The following is a 26,945-nucleotide window of genomic DNA, read 5'->3' on the forward strand; positions in this document are numbered from 1 at the left end:
TTCTATGCCACGAAGAATTAAGTTAGTCCGGAAGGCAAAAGGGGGTCCAACCTGGCACTAGCAAGGTGTGCCTAATAAAGTGGTCTGTGTATGTATGTATGTATATATATATATATATATATATATATATATATATTTACACACACACACACATACACACACACACACACACACAAACACACACATTATATATGTGTAATATATATCATACATACATATACACACACATGCACATACACACACACAGTATCTCACAAAAGTGAGTACACCCCTCACATTTTTGTAAATATTTTATTATATCTTTTCATGTGACAACACTGAAGAAATTACACTTTGCTACAATGTAAAGTATTGAATGTACAGCTTGTCTCACAGTGTAAATTTGCTGTACCCTCAAAATAACTCAACACATAACCATTAATGTCTAAACCGTTGGCAACAAAAATGAGTACACCCCTAGGTGAAAATGTCCAAATTGGGCCCAATTAGCCATTTTCCCTCCCTGGTGTCATTTGACTTGTTAGTGTTACAAGGTCTCAGATGTGAATGGGGAGCAGGTGTGTTAAATTTGGTGTTATCGCTCTTACTCTCTCATACTGGTCACTGGAAGTTCAACATGGCACCTCATGGCAAAGAACTCTGAGGATCTGAAAAAAAGAATTGTTGCTTTACATAAAGATGGCCTAGACTATAAGATGATTACCAAGACCCTGGAACTGAGCTGCAGCACAGTGGCCAAGACCATACAGTGGTTTAACAGGACAGGTTCCATTCAAAACAAGCCTCACCATGGTCGACCAAAGGAGTTGAGTGCAAGTTCTCAGCATCGTATTCAGAGGTTGTTTTTGGGAAATAGATGTATGAGTACTGCCAGCATTGCTGCAGAGGTTGAAGGGGTGGGGGGGTCAGCCTGTCAGTGCTCAGACCATATGCCACACACTGCATCAAATTGGTCTGCATGGCTGTCGTCCCAGAAGGATGCATCTTCTAAAGATGATGCACAAGAAAGCCTGCAAACAGTTTGCTGAATATAAGCAGACTAAGAACATGGATTACTGGAACCATGTCCTGTGGTCTGATGAGACCAAGATAAACTTATTTGGTTCATATGGTGTCAAGCTTGTGTGGCGGCAACCAGGCGGGAAGTACACAGACAAGTGTGTCTTGCCTACAGTCAAGAATGGTGGTGGGAGTGTCATGGTCTGGGGCTGCATGAGTGCTGCCGGCACTGGAGAGCTACAGTTCATTGAGGGAACCATGAATGCCAAAATGTACTGTGACATACTGAAACAGAGCATGATCCCCTCCCTTTGGAGACTGGGCCGCAGGGCAGTATTCCAACATAACAACCCCAAACACACCTCCAAGATGACCACTGCTTTGCTAATGAAGTTAAGGGTAAAGGTAATGGATTGGCCAAGCATGTCTCCAGACCTAAACACTATTGAGCATCTGTGGGGCATTCTCAAATAGAAGGTGGAGGAGCGCAAGGTCTCTAACATCCACCAGCTCCATGATGTTGTCATGGGGGAGTGGAAGAGGACTCCAGTGGCAACCTGTGAAGCTCTGGTGAACTCCATGCTCAAGAGGGTTAAGGCAGTGCTGGAAAATAATGGTGGCCACACAAAATATTGACACTTTAGGCCCAATTTGGACATTTTTACTTAAGGGTGTACTCACTCTTGTTGCCAGCAGTTTGGACATTAATGGCTGTGTGTTGAGTTATTTTGAGGGGACAATAAACTTACACTGTTATACAAGCTGTACACTCACTACTTTGTAGCAAAGTGTAATTTCTTCAGTGTTGTCATGTGAAAAGATATAATAAAATGTTTACAAAAATGTGAGGGGTGTACTCACTTTTGTGAGATATATATACTGTATATTATATTTGCTGGATGATAGAAGTCAGCAGAGCTTCACAACACTGAGAAAATATTCTATGAGAAACTGAACAGCCTATTTTCCTTTAGCGAATCATCCCCAGTATGTCTTGATATTAGGCTCAAGATGGTGATAATCCAGCTCAATGGTGAATCACAAAATTTTGGCTGAAAGACACAGCTTTGACCAACCTGATTTTGCTTTTGGCCCTCTACCAAAAACCTTTCTCTCTATTAGCCTCTGCTAAATTTCCTCCTGAGTTCATTGATAACATATTTAATTCTGTATCCCAGAGACTTAAAATACTGGTATCTCCTACATTTTCAACAAATCTTTCCTTAACCCCCCTGGCGGTATTCCCGAGTGTAGTTTGGGGTGAGATTTCAGTACCATTAGCGGTAACCCCGAGCCACACTCAGGATCGCTGGATCCTGGAAGAGGTTACTTACCTTGTCCACAGGATGCCGCAATCTACTCCCGCTGTGTACGGCAGCCGGATCTTCAACCTGATGCACTGTGTGCCCTGGCTTCCATTCCCTGCGAGCGTCGTGATGCAGGGGGGATTGAACCGGCGGCAAATTCAAATAGTATAAAGCACAAACACACTGATACATTGTAATCCTATTGGAATACATTACTAAATAAAATAAAATTGACCTTAGTTTGCCCCCAGTGCTTTATCCAGTGCCCTTGCCTGCAGTTTTACTGTACTTTCTGTCTGGAAACTGCAGAACGACCATGGCATCAAAAAAGTGCGCCTCTACCTCAAAAGTGGCATATGACCTGCTGGAAAATAGCGACAGCGATACAGAATCGCTTGCAGAATTGTGTGATAGCGATTCGTGGGGAAGTTCATCGTCAGGCACGGAAAGTGATTTCAGCGATGATCCTGCAACTGTGCCCAGTGATGTGCGGACTTGGTGCTCGACTGACTGCGGTACGGAGCACACAGAGCCCCTAAGTATTCTGTTTACTGGAGCACCTGGTATCAAAGTGGAGGTTGAAGATGACAACCCCTTGGCATACCTCCAACTCTTTTTGACCGATGAGGTTATAGAAAAAATTGTTAGGGAGACAAATCTGTACCAGGAGCAACAAGCTGCTACGCATCAGAGGTTTGCAAGGAGCAGAAAGTGAGAACCAGTGACCAAAGAGGATATCTGGAAGTTTCTGGGCCTAATAATTCTTCAGGGAGTGGTGGGGAAACCCCTGCAGAAGTGGTATTGGACAACCAACAAATTACTAGCCACTCCTTTTTTTGGCACAGTCATATCGGAGTACAAATTTTCTCTGATAATGAAGTATTTGCACTTTCAAAATAATGAAGAATTTGATGAGACTTCTCATCCAGCACCAAAACTGGAAAAGATTTGGGAGATATATCAAATTATTCAGCAAAAATTTCCAGCAGACCTATGTACCAGATAGAGACATCAGTATCAACAAAAGTCTAACGGCCTACAAAGGAAGACTGAGCTGGATACAGTATATCGCGTCTAAGAGAGCACGATTTGGCATAAAATCATTCATGCTCTGTGAATCCAGCACTGGTTACATATGGAATTTGGTCCTTTACACTGGGAAAGGAACCAAATTCAATGAAAGATTCAGTAATTATGGAATGGCAACCGCTTCAGTTCTTACTTTAATTGAGCTATTGCTGAATCAGGGCTACTGTGTAACCACAGATAATTTTTACACTTCTACAGAACTGTACAGCACAAGAAGGATGCATATGGGACCGTTAGAGCTAACCGGCGTGACATGCCACCAACCTTTGGCAATAAAAAGCTCAAGGCAGGAGAAATAGTTGCCTGGCAGAAAGGCAAAATGATGGCACTGAGATGGCGCGACAAAAAAGATGTGTGCCTAATGAGTACTATTCACAACACCTCTACTGTCATGGTACACACAAAAGGTGGTAAAGACATAATGAAACCACAAGTTATAATGGACTACAACAACATCTATGGGAGGTGTTGACAGAGCTGACCAGGCTATGACATTTAATCCAGCCATGAGAAAGCAACAAAAAAAAAATTACAAAAAACAGTGCCTGTGGAATGCCTTCATTCTTCTAAAAAAAAAAAGAGTGACAAGCCTGTGGTTTGGAAAAGTTGCCGAACTTATATTTCTCAAGCACCAAGCACCAAGCACCAAACACCAACGACTGTAAATAGATCTGGACATCGTGCTGACGTTGTGAACCCGGAACACCTCACTGGTCATCACTTTATGGACCACATTCCACCAACGGAAAAGAAGTCAGCACCCACAAGAATGTGTGTGGTTTGCTGCTCTAAGAGTGACAACACTGGAAGGAAAATCAGAAAAGAAACCATGTTCTATATATTGTCCTGACTGTGACGTCGGACTTTGTGCTGTACCACGTTTTTAAATTTTCCATACCCGGGACATTTACTGCAGCAATATGACTACTAATATTGCACCCTTGTTTGGCCAAAAAAAAAGTCAGTGTTTTTGATTATATTATTTACTAAAATGTATTGAATAAAAAAGTATTATTATTATTATTATTATTATTATATTATTATTTGTTATTATTTATAGTTATTTATTATATTATAATTTATGATTTTGTTTTTCAAACTTTATCATACCCGAGATGTCTACCAGACTGGTTTGGACAGATTTAAGTGAGTTATTCCTAAGAATTACAGGCCTACAATATAAAACGCCAAATTTCCATGCAAAATAATGGTACCGCTTTCAGCACCTAAAATCTGAAATAATCATACCACCAGGGATACCGTCAGTACATGCCCTGTTGGGTTCTAAATATGTTGATAAAATTGTTGATTCAATATATGATTAACTGGAGGTGTTAATATTCCAATAAGAGGTGCTGGATCTCTGCTCATGACTATGCAGAATGCCTAAGGGTTCATGCAGATGGAGTTAACAACATTAATTCAGTATGATTACAGTATTGATGTAATATTTTTTAAACCTATACATACCAACACCTTTGACGCAATCCACACCTGTCACATTTTCGCCTCCAATAGCAACAAAGGAATCAAAAACATTGTACAATACCTACAAAAAGAAAGATATCAGATTATATTTTTTGTGTGCTTAAAAAGATTGTACTTTTATTTTCTTAGAAAGCTTCATTTACTGACAATTAGAAACACTCAAAAAGACAGATGTCTGAATATAAGAGTTTTCATTTCACACACATTTTGTTGAAAATTGGGAGATTTACATAAAACTTTTTTGTAAGGGTCACCTCCACAAGGGCCTTTAAGTTTGTCCCAAGTTCTTTTTTGCAAATAGTTGCAATAACAGCCAGGCACACAGCAACAGTCAGTCTTCTGGCTCAATAAACAGTCTAGGGGTTGTCTGTAGGATATTCTAGTCTAGAAAGCTGAACAGTAACAAAAGGACACTCTTTTCTCTGCAGATACTTCTTAGAACAGTCCTTTCAGCAATAGCAATGGGGCACCATAAACAATGTTCCAGGCCAGGCAAGCCTTAGATTTAGTGCACCAGGGGTTAACAGCAGCAACAGTTCCCAGGATCATTTACTCAGGTCTGAACTCACAGTGTCCCTAGGTACCTGGATGCGTCCCTCCAGTCTCAGGCAGACAATTCGTCAGGGAAACTTCCAGACCGGATCCCTAGTGTATCCCCACTCTTAGCTTCATGGATTCTACCAGATCAGGCCCCCCAGCTCTGCCAAGCTAGGCATTATGTCAGTCCAATGTATAAGTTCTCTTGATATATTTTCACTTTTGTATCTGTTAAAGTTTAGTAAAAACCTAATGTTTAAAAAAAAAAACTATTAAACACTTCTATTTCTGAAAGTATTCTTAATTTGCAGCACTTTTTCACACCTGCCTAAAACTTTTGCACAGTACTTTATACATGTATATAAAGACATATAAAGTATATGAGTGTTTTCTTGTAAATGTTAAAGTTAGGTACTAACAAGGTAATCATTAAATTTTATGTTCTTTTGTAAAACTGTAACTTGAACAAAATGATCTTCTTTAAAAATAATTACATGTTAACTTTACAGACAAGGACATAGGATTTTAAAGAAAGTTTTCAGAGAACAAACATAACTCCATTAAAGCAGCTTTTATTGGCACCCATAAAATATTTCACTATCCCTTCTGAAACTAGCAGTTTTATCTAGATCAGGTGACTCTATAGGTTGCGTTATAAAAGTGACTCAATCTTAATATACTATATGTGTTAAAATATGCATAATAAAATACATAACTATAGTGTACATTCATACATCATGCACCGTGCATATAGAAACACGACTAACCTAGATGCCTTTTTTCCCCCACAAGAGTTAAAATGACATACTGTACATTTCCGGCAAGGATAATAACCTACCAAATTGTGAAAAAAGGAAGCTTTCGCCGGAGGGTTAATTACATTGGGCGCAATCTTATTTTACAAAGAAGGGGCTCCCCTGTAGATCACTTTCATGTTTTCCGGCAATATCAGGCCTAATATACAATCATTTTGAGGACATTCCAATATTTAATAAAAATGTTCTTAATTTTTCCATGCTGTAGGGAAAAGGATGTAAAGAAAGACCACTTAAATGTATCTTCCTTAGCTTGTTGAGGTTTGTCCCTTAACAAAGAGCACCTGTCAACACAAAGATCTCCTCAGCATCAACATCTCTGCTATTATAACCCTTTTCCAGATATTTGTCTCAAGATTAGAGCCTGTTGTTCAAAGTCAGAGGTAGTGGAGCAGTTACACCGCAATCACAAAAGCTGAACGTGGGGAACTGAACGAAGCAATGCCCTATGATGACAGCCATCTGTGGGAATGAACTTATTGCAATCTGTAGGTCTTAATCCTCAATTGTTGATTTATATTCTCTAGTTCCAGATCTAGAAAATGAATTCTACATGTACTAGATTCATAGTACAAAGAAATACCTCCATCATTGGTATTCAATTGGGAAAAAAAATTGGTCCAATGACTCTAGATTCCCGTTCCACAGGAGGAGGATGTCTTCTATATATCTAGCCCAGAGGACCAATTCTAGCCTCCTCTGGGCATAGACGACACCCTCCTCCCATTTGGCATTAAAAAATTGGACAAACTGGGGGAAATTTAGCCCCCATCGCACCTCCCTTTTGTTGTACATAGAATTTGTCCTCAAACCAGAAATAGTTATGCTTGGTTGCAAACAATAACAAATACATAATAAAAATTAGTTGGGACTGAGTTAGAGATCCACTGCCTCCAATCCCAAATGATGGGGGGTGCATGTATATAATGAAGCCACATCTGCTATAGCCAACAAATAATCCCCCAGTATATCAATACTTACCAATAATTTGATAGTATCCTTAGTATCTTTTAAAAAGGAAGGTGTTTTCCTCACCAGAGGTTGTAAATAAAAATCTATATAGCAACCAATCCGGGAGGTAATGGAATCTATCCCGCTCACTACTGGATGTCCCGGTGGTTGTACAGAACGTACTTTCGGAAGATAATACATCACCGGAATTCTAGGAGCTAATGGGATTAAATATATCTTTTCCTTCTTATCAAGAATTCTATCATGAAAAACCCTCCCTACCTTTTGAATATGGTTGTAGTAACCCTACAGGTAGGTAGTTCACTGTTATGCCACGTACACACGAGCAGAATTTCCGACAGAAAGAGGCCGATGGGAGCTTTTCATCGTATATTCCGACCGTGTGTATGCCCCATCTGACTTTTTCTGTCGAAAATTCAGATGGACTTAGATAGAGAACATGTTCTATATTTTTCCGACGGAACAAATTACTATCGGAAAAACCGCTTGTCTGTATGCTGTTCCAACACACCAAAAACTACGTATGCTCTGAAGCAAGTACGAGACGGAAGTTATTGGCTACTGGCTGTTGAACTTCCATTTTCTAGTCCCATTGTATGTGTTGTACGTCACCGAGTTCTGGACGGTCGGAATTTGGTGTGACCGTGTTTATGCAAGACGGCTTGAGCGGAGTTCCATCGGAAATTCGTTTTAAAAACCTCCAGACTTTACTCCGACGGCAAAACCGGTCTTGTGTACAAGGCATTAGTCTGGCAATCTCCTAAGATTCTATACATTTCATTTAAATAATCCACTTTGTTTAAAGCAACAATACCACCCCCCTTATCAGGGGCAGAAGACCAAATCTTTTTTCACATAACCTTTTTAAGCCTAAATTAACATTGGGATGTCCTTGTGCCTTTTTAACCTGTAATTTATAAAAATCTTTTAGGACTAGATCCTTAAAAACACTAATAGACAAGGCCACTGGGCCTAAACGGTTAACCACTTTCTGCCTGCGCTATTGCCGAAAGACGGCTACAGCACAGGCTTCCAGTTATGACCAGGCATCTACTGATGTCCTCTCAGTAACATGCTACCCTCGCGCCCCCTCTGGCATGCATCCAGGGAAAACTGTGATGCCCATGTCCCTTGAACACAGCCAATCACAGATATTGGTAAATGGCCAATTACAGCGGCCATTTAACACGTGATTGCCATGTCCAATTACAGGTAATTTCAAATGTAGCGCTTGTGAATAAAGATCACTATGATACTGATGGCACGGAGACACTGATGGCACGGTAACACTGAGACTGTTTGGGCAGTGTTAATACAGTGTGATAACCAAGACAGTAACTGTAATACAATGTATCCAACTCACGATCTCAGACGCTCTCCTTTCCTCACACGCGGTCTGTGTGAAGGAAGGAGAGTCATCAATCAGAGATGATATCATATGTTTACATTTGAAATCTGGGTGCAAACTGCTGTACTAAACCCCTAATCAAACTAAAATAATGAAATGAGTACAGCTGCTGACACTAAAACAAAGTCCAAGTTAAATGAAGATAAAAAAGTGTAGGGCTTGTGAATAAAGATCACTATGATAGTGAAATGTGTTTCAAAATATAAACAAATGGGATAAAACTACTGAAAGTGAGAAGTGATGAAACTATGATGAGTGCTGGCTAAAATATAATAAAGTCCAAACACTGCTGAAACAATAACACAATAAGTTTGTGAATGGAAGACTAAAGTGGTATCCTCTGTGGCAGATGGTAGGAATGGAGTGAACACAATGGTGGCAATGGTGGCTGTGTGACACAACAGGAAACTGGGAATGGGTGAACATTCAACAAATGTAAAATAGCAAGCCCTACTAGTACTAAGCCTTCAACTGGGACTGCCCCAGTTAAAGGCCACTAGGTCGAAAGCCTAGGGATTGCTATACATGCTTCCCACATTGCTTTTACTATTTTTGTGATCACTTTTAATGCCAACATCTGTCATTTGATGTTTTGTCAACATTTATTATAAGAATAAAATCTTCCAATTTTTTATGACCTGCACCATATGGAGCCCCCTTTTTTCTTTTTTCCTTCTTTTATGGTCCACATGTGACACTGTTCCATTGTGTCACTTGCCTACTGATCTCCTCCTGAGGTCTGGCTTACTGTACATTTCATTTGGAAGATTTGCCAGAGCCTTGAATCTTCGGCTACCATATATGGATCCTGATTTACCAATTGGCAAAATACCTGCCTCTGGAGAGATGTCTTCATTGATACCATCCCTCTTCCAGTCGGGAGCATGGATAAGTGTTTGACTGTCGGTCGAAATATATGCCTGATTGGCCCACTGTCGTATGACAGGTGTGCCCACCGTGTCCGGTAAGAAGTACCCATCCACTATTTTACATTTGATGAATGTTCACCCATTCCCAGTTTCCTGTTGTGGAGGGATAAGCCGAACACCCGCTGGTTCGGTTTGCAGCAGAACTTGCGAACAGGTAAAAAATTTGTTTGAACACGTGAACACCGTTAAAGTCTATGGGACACGAACATGAATAATCAAAAGTGCTCACTTTAAAGGCTTATATGCAAGTTATTGTCATAAAAAAGTGTTTGGGGACCTGGGTCCTGCCCCAGGGGACATGTATCAATGCAAAAAGAATTTTTAAAAAGGCAGTTTTTTCAGGAGCAGTGATTTTAATAATGCTTAAAGTGAAACAATAAAAGTGTAATATTCCTTTAAAAAAAGTCAGTGGGACACCGACAGACTCAGATGAGGAAGATAGTGTGCCCGCCAAACCAAGGCGTTATGGTGAGGAGACCATGGCATTCACCAGCCGTGCAGTACCTCTGCAAGAAAGGCCAAGTACTAGTGGGGTGTTACCTCAGCCCCAAAGGGTTAGGACCCATGCCAGCCTTCCCTATGCTCTTCAGAACCCTCTGTGGCTTCTTCCTAACTCAGGAGCAGCTAACTTCCCCCCTTTCACTGCCCAGTGAGGAGGCCAGGTGAACACGGAAAATTTTGCCCCAATAGATTTTTCATCTAGGTTTTATAGAGCATTTATTATCAATTGTGGCCCAGTGGAACCTGTATGCACAACAAGATATAGGGAGGAACCCAACGTACTATTATTCCCGTCCCTAGGAATGGAGAGACCTAACAGTGGAGGAGTTCAAGATTTTTTTGGGCCTTACATTCAATATGGGACCCACCAAAAAAAAATTGTTATGTTCATACTGGTCCACCCACCCCATGCCGATCTACTCAGCAGTAATGCCCAGAACCAGATATTTTATTATAATTAGGTTACTCCGTTATAACAACAACACCCAGTGCCCTCCTCGAAATGACCCAGCATATGACAAATTGTATAAAATTCGGTCACTTCTAAATTATTTTTCAGAAAAATTGCCTCAATTATTTACCCCGGACCAAAATATCTCCGTGGATGAGACGCTTGTCCACTTTACTGGCAGGCTGGGCTTCAAGCAATTCATCCCCAGCAAAAGGACCCGATATGGGGTAAAAATTTACAAATCATGCGACCGAGCCACAGGGTACACCTATGCTTTCTGGGTGTAAAAAAAAGGAAATGACACCGAGCTGCATCCCCCTGAATGCCCAGACTACATAGGAACAAGTGGGAAAGTCATTTGGGACCTCATATTCCCACTCCTGGAAAAAGGTCATCACCTGTATGTAGATAACTTTTACACTAGTTTGAACTTTTTCCACAACCTTCACCGGAGGAAGACTCCAGTATGTGTCACCGTGAAGAACAGGAAGGGCTTTCCTCAAAGGCTCGCTAATATGAAACTAAGAAGAGGGGACACGGAGAGTTTAAGGAAAAAAAAAATCTTGGCTGTGATGTGGAGGGACAAAAAGGGAGATCTACATGCAGTCTTCAATCCACAATAACACCTGCATGGAAATCTCAAGAAGGAATGGCCCAATGCAAAAACCAAACATGTGTCTACGATTAAAATTTGCTCATGGGGGGAGTGGACTTCAGTGATCAAATGATCCAACCTTACCTTGCCATGAGAAGAACCCACCATTGGTATTAAAAAAAAGTATCAATTTATCTTTTTAATTTTGCCATATACAATACTTATGTAATATACCGCACATCCACCGAAAGGCCCGTATCCTTCCTTGGCTCTCAGGAGGAAATCATTACTGCCCTTATATACCCAAAGGGTCCACAAGAAAATATTCGATCAGATGTGATAGACTCCACAAACGCAACTTTCCTGAGAAAATCCCTCCCAAACAAACAGGCCAAAGAAGGAAAAAAAGGGTAGGGTGTGCTCCAAAAGAAGAGTTAGAAGAGACACCTCTTTTTGTCCCCAGTGTCCTTCCCAACCAGGCCTCTGCATAGGTGACTGTTACCACCGTTACCATACTTCTCTACTTTATTATTGAAGTATGGTAAACGTAATTATTAATTCCTGCCATTTACCTTCACACCCCTTATGCCACTGCTTGAACTGACCCTGGCCATGTTATTCGACCACGCCTTTGCCTGCAGTCTAAAGTGTACATACCTCTGCCTGCTCTGGAACTGACCCTGGACTGTTTGACCATGTTTTTTGTCTGCCTCTTGGACTGTGTGTACATACCTCTGCTTGCTCCGGAACTGACCCTGGCCTGTTATTTGACCCTGCCTTTGCCTGCAGTCTAAAGTGTACATACCTTTGCCTGCTCTGGAACTGACCCTGGACTGTTTGACCATGTTTTTTGTCTGCCTCTTGGACTGATCTTTTAGTCTGCTACTGGAGTAGTGGGATTCATAATACAGGGGGCTCACATATGTGAGGGGCTCCAGAACTGTTTTTCTGGTTGAAGAAAACTAATTTTTTGTTTTTCTCATTTCTGGATTAGTGTCTGGAGGCCGGAGGCTTCAAAGAGATTTTGCGTGGGAGAAGCCTCTAACCCTGTCCCCAATATTTCCTGGCTGAGGCCCAATGCCCGATACTTCTGCCTGCTGCTGACTTACTACCATCATGCCTCTGCCTGTCGCATGAACTGACCACACCTCTGTCTGCTGCCTGTACTGTGGACCATGTTCCTGCCTACTACCAGGACCAATATTTTTGCACTGTTGACAATATCTGTTGACAATATCTCTGCCTGCTGTCTGTACTGACTATGGACTGTATATGGACAGTATCCCTGCTCGCTGCCTGTACTGACTATGGATAATATTCTTGCCTGCTGCTTGGACAATTCTGTTCACTGTCGCTGACCACATTCCTGCCTGCTACCTAGACCAGTGCTCTCCTCTGTGGACAACTGCACTACTAAAATCACAGGTAATCTTTAAGTTACCTTTTGCTCTGCAGAATGTAATTAGGGTGTAATTCTTGGTATGTGCATGCTATGTGTTTGAAATATAAAGGGCCTTTAAAAAATGTAATAGGTAGTCAGAAAATAAGATGTGTAATTTATGCTCATAGAACACCTGGAGGTGCTACTTGGATATTGGGTCTCTTTATGTGGCCAAGCTGTGTAAAAGTCTCACACATGTGGTATTGCCATACTCGAGAGGAGTAGCAGAATGTATTTTGGGGTGTCATTTTTGCTATGTACGTGCTATGTGTTAGAAATATCTTATAAATGGACAACTTTGTGTTAAAAAAAAAAAAAATGTGTGTTCTTTTTTTTTTTCCACATTTTCCAAAAACTTGTGGAAAAAAATGGCACATTCAAAAGACACATTATGCCTCATAGAATATACGTTGAGGTGTTCGCTTTCCAAAATGGGGTAATTTTGTGGGTAATTCCACTGTTCTGGTGCGTCAGGGCCTTCAACAATGTAATAAGTAGTTGAGAAATTAGATGTGTCATTTATGCTTCTAGAACACCTGAAGGTGCTACTTCAATATTGGGCCTCTGTATGTAGCGAAGCTGTGTAAAAGTCTCACACATGTGGTATTGCCATACTCAGGAGGAGCAGAATGTATTCGGGGTATCATTTTTGCTATGTACATGTTATGTGTTGGAAATATCTTATAAATAGACAACTTTGTGTAAAAAAAAAAAAAAAAAAGTTTATTTTTTTCACATTTTCCAAAAACAAAAATGGCATATTCAAAAGATTCATTATGCCTCATAGAATATACATTGGGGTGTTTGCTTTCTATAATGGTGTCATATTGTGGGTAATTCCACTATGCTGTGTGTCAGGGCCTTCAAAAGTGTAATAGGTAGTCGGGAAATGAGATAAGTGTAATTTATGTCCCTAGTACACCTGACCGTGCTCTCTGCATGTTGGGCCTCTCTATGTGGCCAGGCTGTGAAAAAGTCTCACACATGTGGTATTGCCATACTCGAGAGGAGTAGCAGAATGTATTTTGGGGTGTCATTTTTGCTATGTACGTGCTATGTGTTAGAAATATCTTATAAATGGACAACTTTGTGTTAAAAAAAAAAAAAATGTGTGTTCTTTTTTTTTTTCCACATTTTCCAAAAACTTGTGGAAAAAAATGGCACATTCAAAAGACACATTATGCCTCATAGAATATACGTTGAGGTGTTCGCTTTCCAAAATGGGGTAATTTTGTGGGTAATTCCACTGTTCTGGTGCGTCAGGGCCTTCAACAATGTAATAAGTAGTTGAGAAATTAGATGTGTCATTTATGCTTCTAGAACACCTGAAGGTGCTACTTCAATATTGGGCCTCTGTATGTAGCGAAGCTGTGTAAAAGTCTCACACATGTGGTATTGCCATACTCAGGAGGAGCAGAATGTATTCGGGGTATCATTTTTGCTATGTACATGTTATGTGTTGGAAATATCTTATAAATAGACAACTTTGTGTAAAAAAAAAAAAAAAAAAGTTTATTTTTTTCACATTTTCCAAAAACAAAAATGGCATATTCAAAAGATTCATTATGCCTCATAGAATATACATTGGGGTGTTTGCTTTCTATAATGGTGTCATATTGTGGGTAATTCCACTATGCTGTGTGTCAGGGCCTTCAAAAGTGTAATAGGTAGTCGGGAAATGAGATAAGTGTAATTTATGTCCCTAGTACACCTGACCGTGCTCTCTGCATGTTGGGCCTCTCTATGTGGCCAGGCTGTGAAAAAGTCTCACACATGTGGTATCGCCATACTCAGGATGTGTAGCAGAATGTGTTTTGGGGTGTAGTTGCAAGTATGCATATGCCTTGTGAGATAAATAACCTTTTAATATGACAATTTTGTGAAAAATAAATAAATCTTAATTTTGCAAAGAATTGTGGGAAAAAAATTAAAACTTAAAAAAAAACTCACCATGCCTAAAATACTAAATAGCTTGGAACATCTACTTTCCAAAATTTGTACTTTCCTGGCTTGTTAGTGATTCAAGAAATGAGATAGGCCATCAGAACATCAGGTGTGATCAATTTTCAAGGATTAGCACCATAGCTTGTAGACTCTCTAACTTTCACACAGACCAAAAAATATACACCTATTTGGGTTATTTTTACCAAAGCAATGTAGCAGTATACATTTTGGCCAACGTTTATGAAAAATTAGTGACTTGCAAAATTTTATAACAGAAACAAAGAAAAATGTTTTTTTTGTTTTGTTTTTTGTTTTTCCTGTCTTTTCATTTAAAGCACAAAAACTAAAAAACTCAGTGGTGATTAAATACCACCAAAAGAAAGCTCTATTTATGCTAAAAAAAAAAGGACAAAAATTACATATGGGTACAGTGTAGAGTTGCAACCTCATCCCTTTAAAACCGAACACATTTGAATTACACAGGTTCTGAGGCAAATTTAATGCAGATAAGGCACTAAGTGAGTTTAATTACCACCTTAATCAGCCACATTAATGTGTGTTTGGGTTTAAAGGGATGAGATGGCAACCCTAGTACAGTGTTGCATGATTGAGTATTTGTCATTCAAAGTTTGAGAGCACTAAAAATGTATCTGGGCAGGAAGGGGGTATAAGTGCCCAGTAGGCAAGTGGTTCAACACTGATGGATTGGAAAGACCAGAATGAATAGCGCCTGAAGAGTCAATTCTGGTATGATTCACACTAGGATTCGTAATTAGGTATCTCTCTGTTCAGCTTTCTAATATATTTGTTAACATCAATAAAAGTATTGAACTTGTCTAAATTTTTAGGGGGAATAGTTAGTTCTACTTGGCTACAATTAAAATTCCTTGGCTGGCTAATTTCTTTTTTCCTCTGAACTCTCCCCTAAATGTTTACATTTTTAAGTTTTAGAAACACTAAGACCCCTTTCACACTGGGGCGGTTTGCAGGCAGTATTGCGCTAAAAATACCGCCTGCAAACCGCCCCTAAACAGCCTCCGCTGTTTGTTCAATGTGAAAGCCCGAGGGCTTTCACACTGAAGCGGTGCCCAGGCAGGACGGTGAAAAAAGTCCTGCAAACCGCTTTTTTGGAGCGGTGAAGGAGCGGTGTATTCACCGCTCCTTCACCGCTCCTGCCCATTGAAATCAATGGGACAGCGCGGCTATACCGCGGCAATACCACGGCTATAGCCGCGCTGTACGAGGGATTTTAACCCTTTTTCGGCCGCCAGCGGGGGTTAAAACCGCACCGCTAGCGGCCGAATACCGCTGCAAGAACGACGGTACAGCAGCGCTAAAAATAGCGCTGTTGTACCGCCGACGCCCCCACCGCCCCAGTGTGAAAGGGGCCTTAGTGTAATTTATTTATGATTTATGTTGAGCCTGAAACAATCTGTACCAAAATGCAGATCCATGACCATCCTCCAGGGGAAGCATGACGTATCCTCTTATACTAGTATTACTAGTATTACTATCGAGATGAGGTATGCACAATACCCTGAATGGGAACGAGGCTGGAGGAGCATGCCTCAACGCCATGTTGGTCGAAGCATTGGAGCTGATTGGAAACAGTAACTGGTCATTCTGGTATTAGTTTTATGAATTTTCATTGGACGGATTTCATATTTATACGCAATGATCAGTATGGACCCCCTACCCCAGATGATGTCTAAGTAGACAAAATGCGTCAGAACGAGTTCTGTCCAGGCCATTGCGTGCTACATGTTCTTGTAACTACATTAGTTGGAAGTTTTGAAATGCGTTGTAACTTCGAATTAAATGTAAATGTTCTGTACTTTTTAAATGAAAGCTGTTAATCACGGTTTTACACTATGTGGAGGTATTTTGTGTTTTATGGATCTTTGGATCATACGATGCAATCAAGAGAGCTGCAATCTTGCTGCTAAGCTAAGGCGTGAGACCCCTTGAGCCACCCTATGGACCACCTTCTGGGTGACATACATATAACCAGCTCATTTGACTTAGCATTGCTGAGTCCACATATTCTGGTAAGCGCATTACATTTTCTAGTGGTGGATATTCACATCTTGGTGACCTGTGTATGGAGTTTTGTGGCTACGATCTGTAATCATCTGAATCATATTCGGATCTTATATTTGGACCTTTCACCATTTATTTGGACTATTATAGTTATATATATTTAGTCGTGTTTCTACATGCACGGTGCACTTTAAATTTATGAATGTACACTATAGTTATGCATTTCATTATGCATATTTTTATACATATGGTATATTAAGATTGAATTAATTTTTTTAGCTCAGGCCTTTTACCATTTATTATTTTTGTACAATGTTTGTCAATTGTAGTGCTAGCAGCTGTAACCTTTTAGACTAATAGCTTGGAATTCTCCATAGTAGATTATATAGGTTGGTGTATGCTTCATAATAAAAAAATAGAGTAACATTTTTTAAATAGGGATGGGGTTTGATTTCACGGCTACCATGGTTTCTTCACGTCTGATCTTTTGGATGTGCAGCATTCCTCTATGCTGCTCTGTCTTCACAATCTCCTCTTGCCACTTTTTTTGGTATAAGGGGGTCTGCAGTGGGGGGTCTCTATCTATGCCCCGCCTTCTGGTTACCCACCTACCCTCAGCTTCCGGGGGGAAGCTCCGCTGTGAGTGTTCACAGCATTGAGATCCAGATATCATTTCTTCTTTTTTGGTTTTAACCATATGGTCATGTTTTTTACATTACTTCACCCCTGTATGTACACATATAACCAACTTATGGCTGTCTCCTGATGAAGTGGACATTGCCCCACGAAATGCATGGAGATTACAGCTTCTGTCAATAAGATAATGATCCACTATGTCGGTTGACATTTGAAGTGTACATGGGTGAAATTGTATTTGTCTTGTTTATAAAAAGCTTTTCTTCTTTTGATCTCTATGTGAAAATGTCCTTGTGTAATTTTTATGCAAATCAAAATTAAAATTTAGTATCATGTATTTTTTTATTCAGCACCACTCAGAAATGTCTCATGGGCAAATTGCCTGCTCTGTATGGGAGTTTTGCTTATTTCTGCACCTAGACTGTGTGTTCTATGCGTTTGGGAACCATAAAAGTAATGCAAGAATTCACTGGCGCTGGGTTTCATCCAGACAGATAATGACCAGGTGGTCACAAGCCCTTCTTGGACCTCCTGGAAGCCAAAATACTTAACATGGAGCTGTTGCATCAGCAGGTTAAGCACATGTGCCAGTGAACGTACATTTGTGATTTTCCTGGCAAATGCCAGCCAGCAGGTTATTGCCATGGTCACACATGTTCTTGCCGGGCTGAATATGACAAGGAGTCAGCCACTTCTTGTGCTGGAGAGTTGGTAGCAACTCTGGCCCGGTGTGGCTCCTGTCCCCCAGGCATACAAGATGCAACATAGCATGATAGCATTTAGGCCAGTGTGGAGGAGGTGACTGCACTATCACAAGGGCTCCTGATAAGGCAATACAGCCAGCCCTCCGTTACTGAGCCGGGCCCAATCAGTTCAAAAGGGGTGCCTGGGCACCTGCTGAATAGGAGGGCATACCTCCCAACTTTTTGAGATGGGAACGAGGGACACCCACTAGCAAAAGTATGCAGGCATAGAACACACACCCTGCCACGCCCACTTAAAGGAAAATTATACAAAAAAAGTTAACTCCACAGGTGCTTCTTTTTACCACTACCAATCCTTCATACTGGCTTTTGCCATTTATAAATGAAGCAATTTAGAAATTGAATGAGAGGTTTAGCATGGGTAACATATTTAGAAAGGTAAAAATGTGCATGTTATATACAACTATATAGAGCAGACCAACATGAGTGACAAATGAGGAGGAAAGAGGGACAGAGGGACTTTGTTCCAAATCAGGGACAGTCCCTCCAAATCAGGGACAGTTGGGAGCTATGGGAGAGCTACTGTACTGTCTTATTGCTGACACTTGTGGATCCAGTGCAGCTGAAGCTGCAGAGAAAGGGACTGATGAATCTCTGTCCTCAGTCCCTTTCTCTGTCTCAAATGTGAGACATCAGGGGTCTGTTTAGACAGCTAGCATTTCAACAAAGCTGCCCCCCCCCCTCCCCCCAAATAAAAAATAAAACGAATAAAAAATAGAACTCTAGGAAAAATGTAAAAAACTATAAAATTCTAAAAAGACTTGTTCAAATGTTTTATTTTGCCTCTTTACTGCCTGTTTTAACCCCACACTAGCACACCACAACGGCACGCTTTGCATATGGTTGTGGGGCATAGCATAGCAGCCATTGCATTTTAGCAAAGATATCATTTGATATTTTTGGAGGTGGTGGGGCCCTGTCAGGTAGGCTGTATATGGCCCTATAATTCCTAACAGCAGCCCTGACTATCACCATGCGGTTGTAACACCAGCTCTAGCAGTGTGCCCTATCCTGAACCTTCCTAGCCTCCAGCAATTTGTCCCAGTGGGCCATAAAGTCCATACTTACTGGACCATGTGTCTATGGATATGTGTATCTTATTGGGTACCTGCCATTGTGGTGTCATACATAAGCTCATGGAAGGGAACTGAATCCATGATTTGGAATGGGAAAAACTGCAAAGCCAGTTGCTCCCATTCATACATTGGACATGGAAGCAATTTGGGAACATTTTTTTTTCATTCCAGAAGTGGACATTAAAGAGATACAGTAACAATGTACATTAAAAAAATGTTAACACTGCAGAACTCTGAATTGGCCCCATGGATAGCAGTGCCCTGTACCTGTGGGGGAGTACTGCTAGATAGGTTAGAATGCCTACCGTTTCCAGTCCTCTACAAGCTTCCTCCTGCCCCTGGACAAAATTCTCCTTCATTGCTGTTCTGTCTCTCCCTTAGAAATTTCCTCCCCACTAATCAGTGGCCCCCACAGGCGATCTGCCACCTTATCCACAACCTCTTCATTTCTGGAGTCCACTTCGCAGTAATCTCCAGCTGCTGGAACATCACTGCCTAATGTCCCCTAATTGTGTGTGGCTGAACCCCCTCCCTCTATGGTCATGGTCTTATTCATCTTCATTATCAGAAAGGAAGAATGCTTGCGCATGATCAAGATCATTCAGTTGCAGCAAATCAGCGATCAACAGTTCCGCCGACTCCTCATAGCCAGTTTTTGGGGGAATGATGGAAAAGGGCCCACCAATAGCACTTTCAGATCTAGGAGGAGGAAGATGAGAAAAGGATATGTCAGCCAGTTCACTACCTCCTGTGCATGCTGTGGCTGTAGAGCATGTTCACGTCAAGACAGAAAAGGCAGTCGTGCTCTGTGCTTTTTCATGCAGTACCTACTCACCCTCTACTACCTTTGCATGAAGCACCTCTGCCTCTGAGTTTAGACCTAGCCTTTCTACAATTTAACATTTTATAAAAATATTCTTCTTCAGGTTTTTTGTGATGACTGACTGTATTGCGAGTGTAAGGAGCTTATACATTCTTAGATGTCACCCTAAAGTTCTTTGTCACTATTTTGTAGATTGTATTGTATGCATTTTCACTTACTTTTAGGAGTATTTTTGCTAGGGAGAATTGCAATGTTGCTAAATTAAGAAAACTAAGCCTGTGAACTGATGAAGGCCCAAGCGTTCAGCAATGTTTGTTTTAACTAAAATATGTTTGCTCCAGACAGCCCAGGCTGGAAGAAAACGTTGTGACCAACCCATATAATCAATAGCTAGAATCAACGTATAAAACAATCAACACATATAATACATGAAAAACAGGCATACTTGGGAAAATAAGAAGCATTTTTAAAACCTATTTAGATACTATCATGTAACCTTAAAGTGGAAGTAAAGGCAAAACCTAACTAACTCTAAACCTACTTGCAGCTAGACATGTGCAATTAGCTTCTGTCTAAATATAAATTTGAATATATTTTTGGTTATTAGGTGATTCGGATGTACATCAGAATCTTCTAATGAAATAGTAACAAATTTAATTGAAATTCGTTAGTTTCGTATATTCGCTTTCTAACAAATTCAAAATTTCCAGAGCAATTTGAATCGGATGATAATTGATTGATCGGAAATCTATTTGAGGAATAGCTGGTTGCTAAGGAGTGGGCCGGCAAGCTGGCCGCCATGTCCTTAACAACCGATGATTCATCAGCTGTCAGTGGGGTTCCCTGCTGACAGCTGAATGTAAATAAAACAATTGCCGGCAATTGTTTTATTTACAAAAGAAAAACTGCTTGGGGGTCCCCCCAATCCATACCAGGCCATGGCATTCATTTTAAGGGGAACCCCATGCCAATTTTTTTTTAAAAAAAGGCCACATGCCCTCAACATGGGGGGGAATCCCAACAAAGCACCTTGTCACCATGTTGATGAGGACAAGGGCCTCTTCCCCACAACCCTGGCTTGGTGACCGTGGGGGTGTGGGGGGTGACTTATTGGAATCTGGAAGCCCCCCTTTAACAAGGGGGTCCCAGATTCCGGCTCCCTCCATGCGAATGAGTACACCTACTCATTCAAACAGTGTAAAAAGTGAGTAAAAACACAAGTCCTTTATTAAAAACCCCCCAAAGAACCCAAAAAATAAATGTCCCCCGAATTAGATCCAATGTCAATCACAATAAACGCAGGCTGCCGACCCCAAAAAAAAAAGGAGGAAGGAGCTCTGCACCTAACAAAGGCTCCCGCCATCTGACAGCCCTGCTGTCTAAAAGTTCTTAACTAATGGAGGGGCATGTCACTTAACTAATGATGTCACTGAGTGACTTCGCCCCTTGTGACATCGACTGAGGGCATGCTAGGTTGATGATGTCACAAGCGGCGGGGTCACCCAGTGACATCAGATGGCCCCGCCACTTCGTTATTTTAGCACTGTCAGATGGCAGGAGCCTTCTTTGGCTGCAGAGCTTTTTTTATCTTGGTCAGCGGTTGGGATTCATCGTGATTGATGTTGCATGTACTTCAGGGGACATATTTTTTGTGTTTGTTTTTTAATAAAGGACTTGTCAAAAAATGTTGTGTTTTTACTCACTTTTTACACTTTTTTGGTGAATGAGTAGGGGTAGTATGTAAGGATGGGCCACTCCTTAGCAACCAATTGTTCTTCAAATAGAATTCAGAATGGTCAATCAACTTTTTTGGAATTTTGGGAACGAATTCTAATTGTTCCAAAAATTCAAAATTCGTTAGAATGTGAATAGACAAAACAAAACTAAACAAATTCTGAACTAAATTAGTAAGATAACGAATATACCCGAAACAAAACTAAACAAATTTTATTCTAAGCCTAATCTATCTAGCCCTGCCTCTCCTACACACGGAAGCCGTTGCTGACAGCTCAGCCTGGGACCAGACTGGAATGGCTGCAGAATAGGCAAGTATAGCGATTTTTTCTTTACAGGGCTCGATAGATTAGGCTTAGAATATGGCTGAATAGGCAAGAGCAAAGGCCCTGATGGTCTAACGATAAAATACTATAAAAAGTTTAAAGAACAACCATTACCAAAACTCTGTAATTATATGAATAGGTTAGAAGAAGAGGAAAATATGAGGAAGGAATCTCTGTTTGCACATGTCACAGTGATACCTAAAGAAGGGAAAAATGCAACTCTGTGCTCCAGCTATAGACCAATAGCACTTTTGAATGCAGCTACAAAACTATATGCAAAAGGTACTAGCTAATAGATTGAAAGGATTAATATCTGAACGGATCCATGCAGATCAAACAGGGTTTGTCTCAGGAACAGAAGGAAAAGATAATGGAATAAGAACTTTACTTCTGTTGCATAAATTAAAAAGCAAAGGGGTCTTCGCACTACTCCTGTCAATAGACGCTAGAAAAAGCGTTTGACAGGGTAGATTGGGGATTTATGACAAGGACATTAGAGAATATAGGAATAGGCTCCAGGATGGTTGGATGGATTAAAGTACTATATGATCACCCTACAGCTGCAGTGAAAATTAATGGGAGTCTCTCATCAACTTTTGAAATGATGAATGGTACAAGACAGGGGTGTCCGTTATCGCCCCTCTTGTTTGTTCTTTCACTGGAACCTTTATTACCAAATATTCGGAGCAATGTAGATAAAAGAGGGTTGATTATCGGAGAAGAGGAACATAAAAAAACAGGATATGCAGATGATGTCCTCTGCTATGTAACCAATCCTAGAATAATATTGCCAAATTTAGTAAAAGAACTTAAAAAATATGGAGAACTGTTTAACCTAAAGTTAAACCCAATTAAATCTGAGATATTGAATATAAATATAAAATAAGAAGGAAGAACAAGCTTTAAAAAGAGAGAATTCCCTTTTACATGGGGGGAAAATAGATTTCACATATTTAGGAATAAAGCTTACTCCATCAGTGGGAAAATTATATCAAGCAAATGATGTCCCTTTATTAAATGAGATGAAGATGGAACTTAAAAAAAAGCTATGAAACCTCTCTTGGATAGGACGAATAAACATAGTAAAGATGGTTAAAATTTCAAAAAAAAATTGTATAAATTTCAGATGCTGCCAATAGCTCTACCCCAGGCATATTTTAGGATTATAAGAGGAATGATATTAAAATGTATTTAGCAGGGAAAGAAACCGAGAATACAATATGTACTACTGAGTAAAGATAAAACACACGGGGGATTGGCTGCACCGGATATTAAGAGGTACTATGAAGCAATGGCATTATCAGGAATGGAGCAAGATTAAAAAAAGTGATAAAAGATGGGTGAAATTAGAGTACAACACAACTAGATAGAACATTTAATAAAATAGCACCTGAATTAATTAAAATTTTTTTTTGAATTTGGGATAGAATGCATCGGTTACCAAAATGAAGACGTGTTTAACAAAACGTATGTCGAGGCGGTACTTGGTCACGCAATTACATCACATCTGGCTTCCCGTGGTTGTCTGTCTGTTGTGGGTGGAACGCAAGCCGCTGCCGCGATCTGCTCGGAACTTTTTCAGAGCAGGTTACCCATTGACAAAGACATACTTTCCAGCCTCAGTGCCGGGCGATGGCACTTGTTATGTGAGTAACCCTTTGGCTATGTTTGTTTTTTATCTATTTTTACAATAAACGGTGTTACATTATGTTCTGTTCCTCTCCATCTGTTTTATATCCCTTACGTGAGACCCTGTGATGTGAGGACAGGAGTCCGGTCCACCTTTCTCCATTGCAGCTAGCATTATCTTGCTAAAGCCGATTTGACCTTTTTTTAAATTAAATTGGTCAACTCCATCTGGTAAGCTGACACCCGTTCTATAAGCACTTTTTAGGTGGTTTTCAGTGATGGTGAAGGGATTCTGCTGTTCATGCTTTGATGTCAAGATCCAGACAAGGGTTTCACTTCAACTATTTGTTTATTTTTTGATGGACTTTTATGTTTTCATTCATAAATCACTTGCTACATTTTTGTTTTTCAATATGTTCACCTGATTTATTATTATTGTAATCACTCATTGTGCTATGGCTATTTAACAATCACTTTGTACTATTACCTTTAATGGTTGTAGTCATATTACTTACATTTATTCATTTTGGTCCACTTAGGTAGGCTGGTGTATTGTGAATTATATATAAGAATTTTATTATTTGTGTTCAACACTTGGTTTATATTTGTATTTTTTATATATTTATTCAGCGCTCCCCACTATTTCCTTTTTTCACTTATGCACTGATGACTTCTTCATCTAGTTAGGGTGTAACTGCTATTATGACACTTTTATCTAATCTATCAACACATTTTGGCGCAGAATCTTTTTTATATTTTTACACCCCTAAGTGAAAATGTCCAAACTGGGCTCAATTAGCCATTTCCCCTCCCCGGTGTAATGTGACTCATTAGTGTTACAAGGCCTCAGGTGTGAATGGGAGCAGGTGTGTTAAATTTGGTGTTATCGCTCTCACTCTCATACTGGTCACTGGAAGGTCAACATGGCACCTCATGGCAAAGACCTCTCAGAGGATCTGAAAAAAAGAACTGTTGCTCTACATAAAGATGAACTAGGCTGGAAGAAGATTGCCAATACCCTGAGATTGAGCTACAGCACGGTGGCCAGGACCATAATGCGGTTTAACAGGACAGGTTCCACTTAGAACAGGCCTTACCATGGTCGACCAAAGAAGTTGAGTGCACATGCTCAGTGTCATATCCAGAGGTTGTCTTTGGGAAATAGATGTATGAGTGCTGCCAGCATTTCTGCAGAGATTGAAGGGGTGGGGGGTCAGCCTGTCAGTGCTCAGACTATACGCCACACACTGCATCAAATTGGTCTGCATGGCTGTCATCCCAGAAGGAAGCCTCTTCTAAAGATGATGCACAAGAAAGTCAGCAAAACAGTTTTCTGAAGAAAGCAGACTAAGGACATGGATTACTGGAACCATGTCCTGTGGTCTGATGAGACCAAGATAAACTTATTTGGTTCAGCTGGTGTCAAGTGTCTGTGGCAGCAACCAGGTGAGGAGTACAAAGACAAGTGTGTCTTGCCTACAGTCAAGCATGGTGGTGGGAGTGTCATAGTCTGGGGCAGTTCATTGAGGGAACGATGAATGCCAACATGTGCTGTGACATACTGAAGCTGAGCATGACCCCCCTCCCTTCAGAGACTGGGCCACAGGGCAGTATTCCAATATGATAATGACCCCAAGCACACCTCCAAGATGACCACTGCCTTGCTAAAGAAGCTGAGGGTAAAGGTGATGGACTGGACAACCATGTCTTCAGACCTAATCCCTATTGAGCATCTGTGGGGCATCCTCAAATGGAAGATGGAAGAGCGCAAGGTCTCTAACATCCACCAGCTCTGTTATGTCATCATGGAGGAGTGGAAGAGGACTCCAGTGACATAATAGTGGTGGCCACACAAAATATTGACACTTTGGGCCTAATTTGGACATTTTCAGTTAGGGATGTACTCACTTTTGTTGTCAGTGGTTTAGACATTAATGGCTGTGTGTTAGGTTATTTTGAGGGGACAGCAAATTTACACTGTTATATAAGCTGTACAATCACTACTTTACATTGTAGCAAAGTGTAATTTATTCAGTGTTGTCACATGAAAAGATATAATAAAATATTTACAAAAATGTGAGGGGTGTACTCACTTTTGTGAGATACTGTACATTAGTACCATAATTTATTAAATGCAGCCAAAGGAGTAATCCCAAAAAAGTGTCTGGATTCAGAAAAACCTACAGTAAAGGAATGATTTAAAAGAATTGATTACATATTTAATATGGAAGATTTCAATAGTAGGGAAGACGATCAGATAGACAAGTTCCAGGGGATTTGGGAAAAGTGGATGGACTTCAAAAGAACAAATAAATATATATAGAACTTTATGGGAATATAGATTTCTGAGCGGGGGGAGTGGGAGGGGGTCTGGGAGTCTATGGCATGGGGTAAGAGGGGGGGGGGGATAATAGTATTAATGTTGTGAATAACATGTATGTTTAAGATTATTTACTGTAAAAAAAAAAAAAATTCAATAAAAAGTAAAGAATGTGGCTGAGAGTTAGTTAGGTTCTGCCTTTACTTTGAGGCAATTTAGTTCGCATATGTAGCGCTATACAAGTTACTCATTCATTCATTTACTTCCATTTTAAAGGCTAATTCCACCTTTTGTAACATGTTACACCTGTATTTCAGGTGCCACATGCAAAACAGAAAGGGGTACAGGCAGTCCTTGTTTATCGGCCCTGGGCCCAGTCAAGTCAGAAGGGGGGCATGGCAAGGGCTGTATATAACTCTTCTCTGTCCTCCGAGTTCAGGTTGTCCCTTGGGCTCTTCAAAATCTCCCTCCCCCCAGTGCCCCATACAGAGTATTCAGAGGCTGGAAGCAAGGGGGCGCTCGGTAGCTTTCCCCCAGTCAGTTGGGGGGGGTGGGCAGGGCCAACTCTTCCCTTCCTTGTAAAGGTGGCTGCTTCATTCTGGCTAATCCTGCAGCTGAAAATCAAACAGGAGGAGGAGCAGAGATAGCAGCCTTGCAAGTCTGCCATCTCTAGCTGTGTGGCAAATGACTGACTGCCCTGCCACCGCATATTGATCTATCCTGCCACTACATATATAACAATGAAGGAACACTATAATCATTTAAAAGTTACAAAGAATATAACAGAATATGTAAAAAGGAAATCACTGCCACATAAAAAAAGAAATGACAGGCTGTAAGAGAGAGTAGGACGAACCTAAAAAAATCCTTCAAATATATTAATAGTAAAAAGGCCTGAGCATGTAGGTCCTTTACAAGATAATTTTGCATTGGGGACTGGGGACAAAGCAAAGGCAAATATATTAAATACCTTCTTCAGATGTGTGTGTATTTGAAGGAAAATATGGAAACTCAAGTCCTTAATGGAGACAGTATTGACATAACCCCAAAAGACTCACAATGGCTCAAAACTAAGATGGTTCAAAAAACATTTATAAAATAAAGGTAAATAAAGCACCTGG

At 40.5% G+C, this 26,945-nt stretch overlaps 1 protein-coding gene across 1 annotated transcript in view; it reads right to left on the reverse strand.

Moving 5' to 3' along the window:
* SLC9A3 (solute carrier family 9 member A3) overlaps positions 1 to 26,945 on the reverse strand; it is a gene marked incomplete in the record, with an annotated part of 668,605 nt that overhangs the window by 240,411 nt on the left and 401,249 nt on the right. The window contains 1 exon segment of the mRNA XM_073630751.1: positions 4,866 to 4,944. Coding sequence (XP_073486852.1) covers positions 4,866 to 4,944 — 79 coding nt within the window.

Source organism: Aquarana catesbeiana, linkage group LG05 (assembly GCF_042186555.1).
Source record: "Aquarana catesbeiana isolate 2022-GZ linkage group LG05, ASM4218655v1, whole genome shotgun sequence".
NCBI lineage: Eukaryota > Metazoa > Chordata > Amphibia > Anura > Ranidae > Aquarana > Aquarana catesbeiana.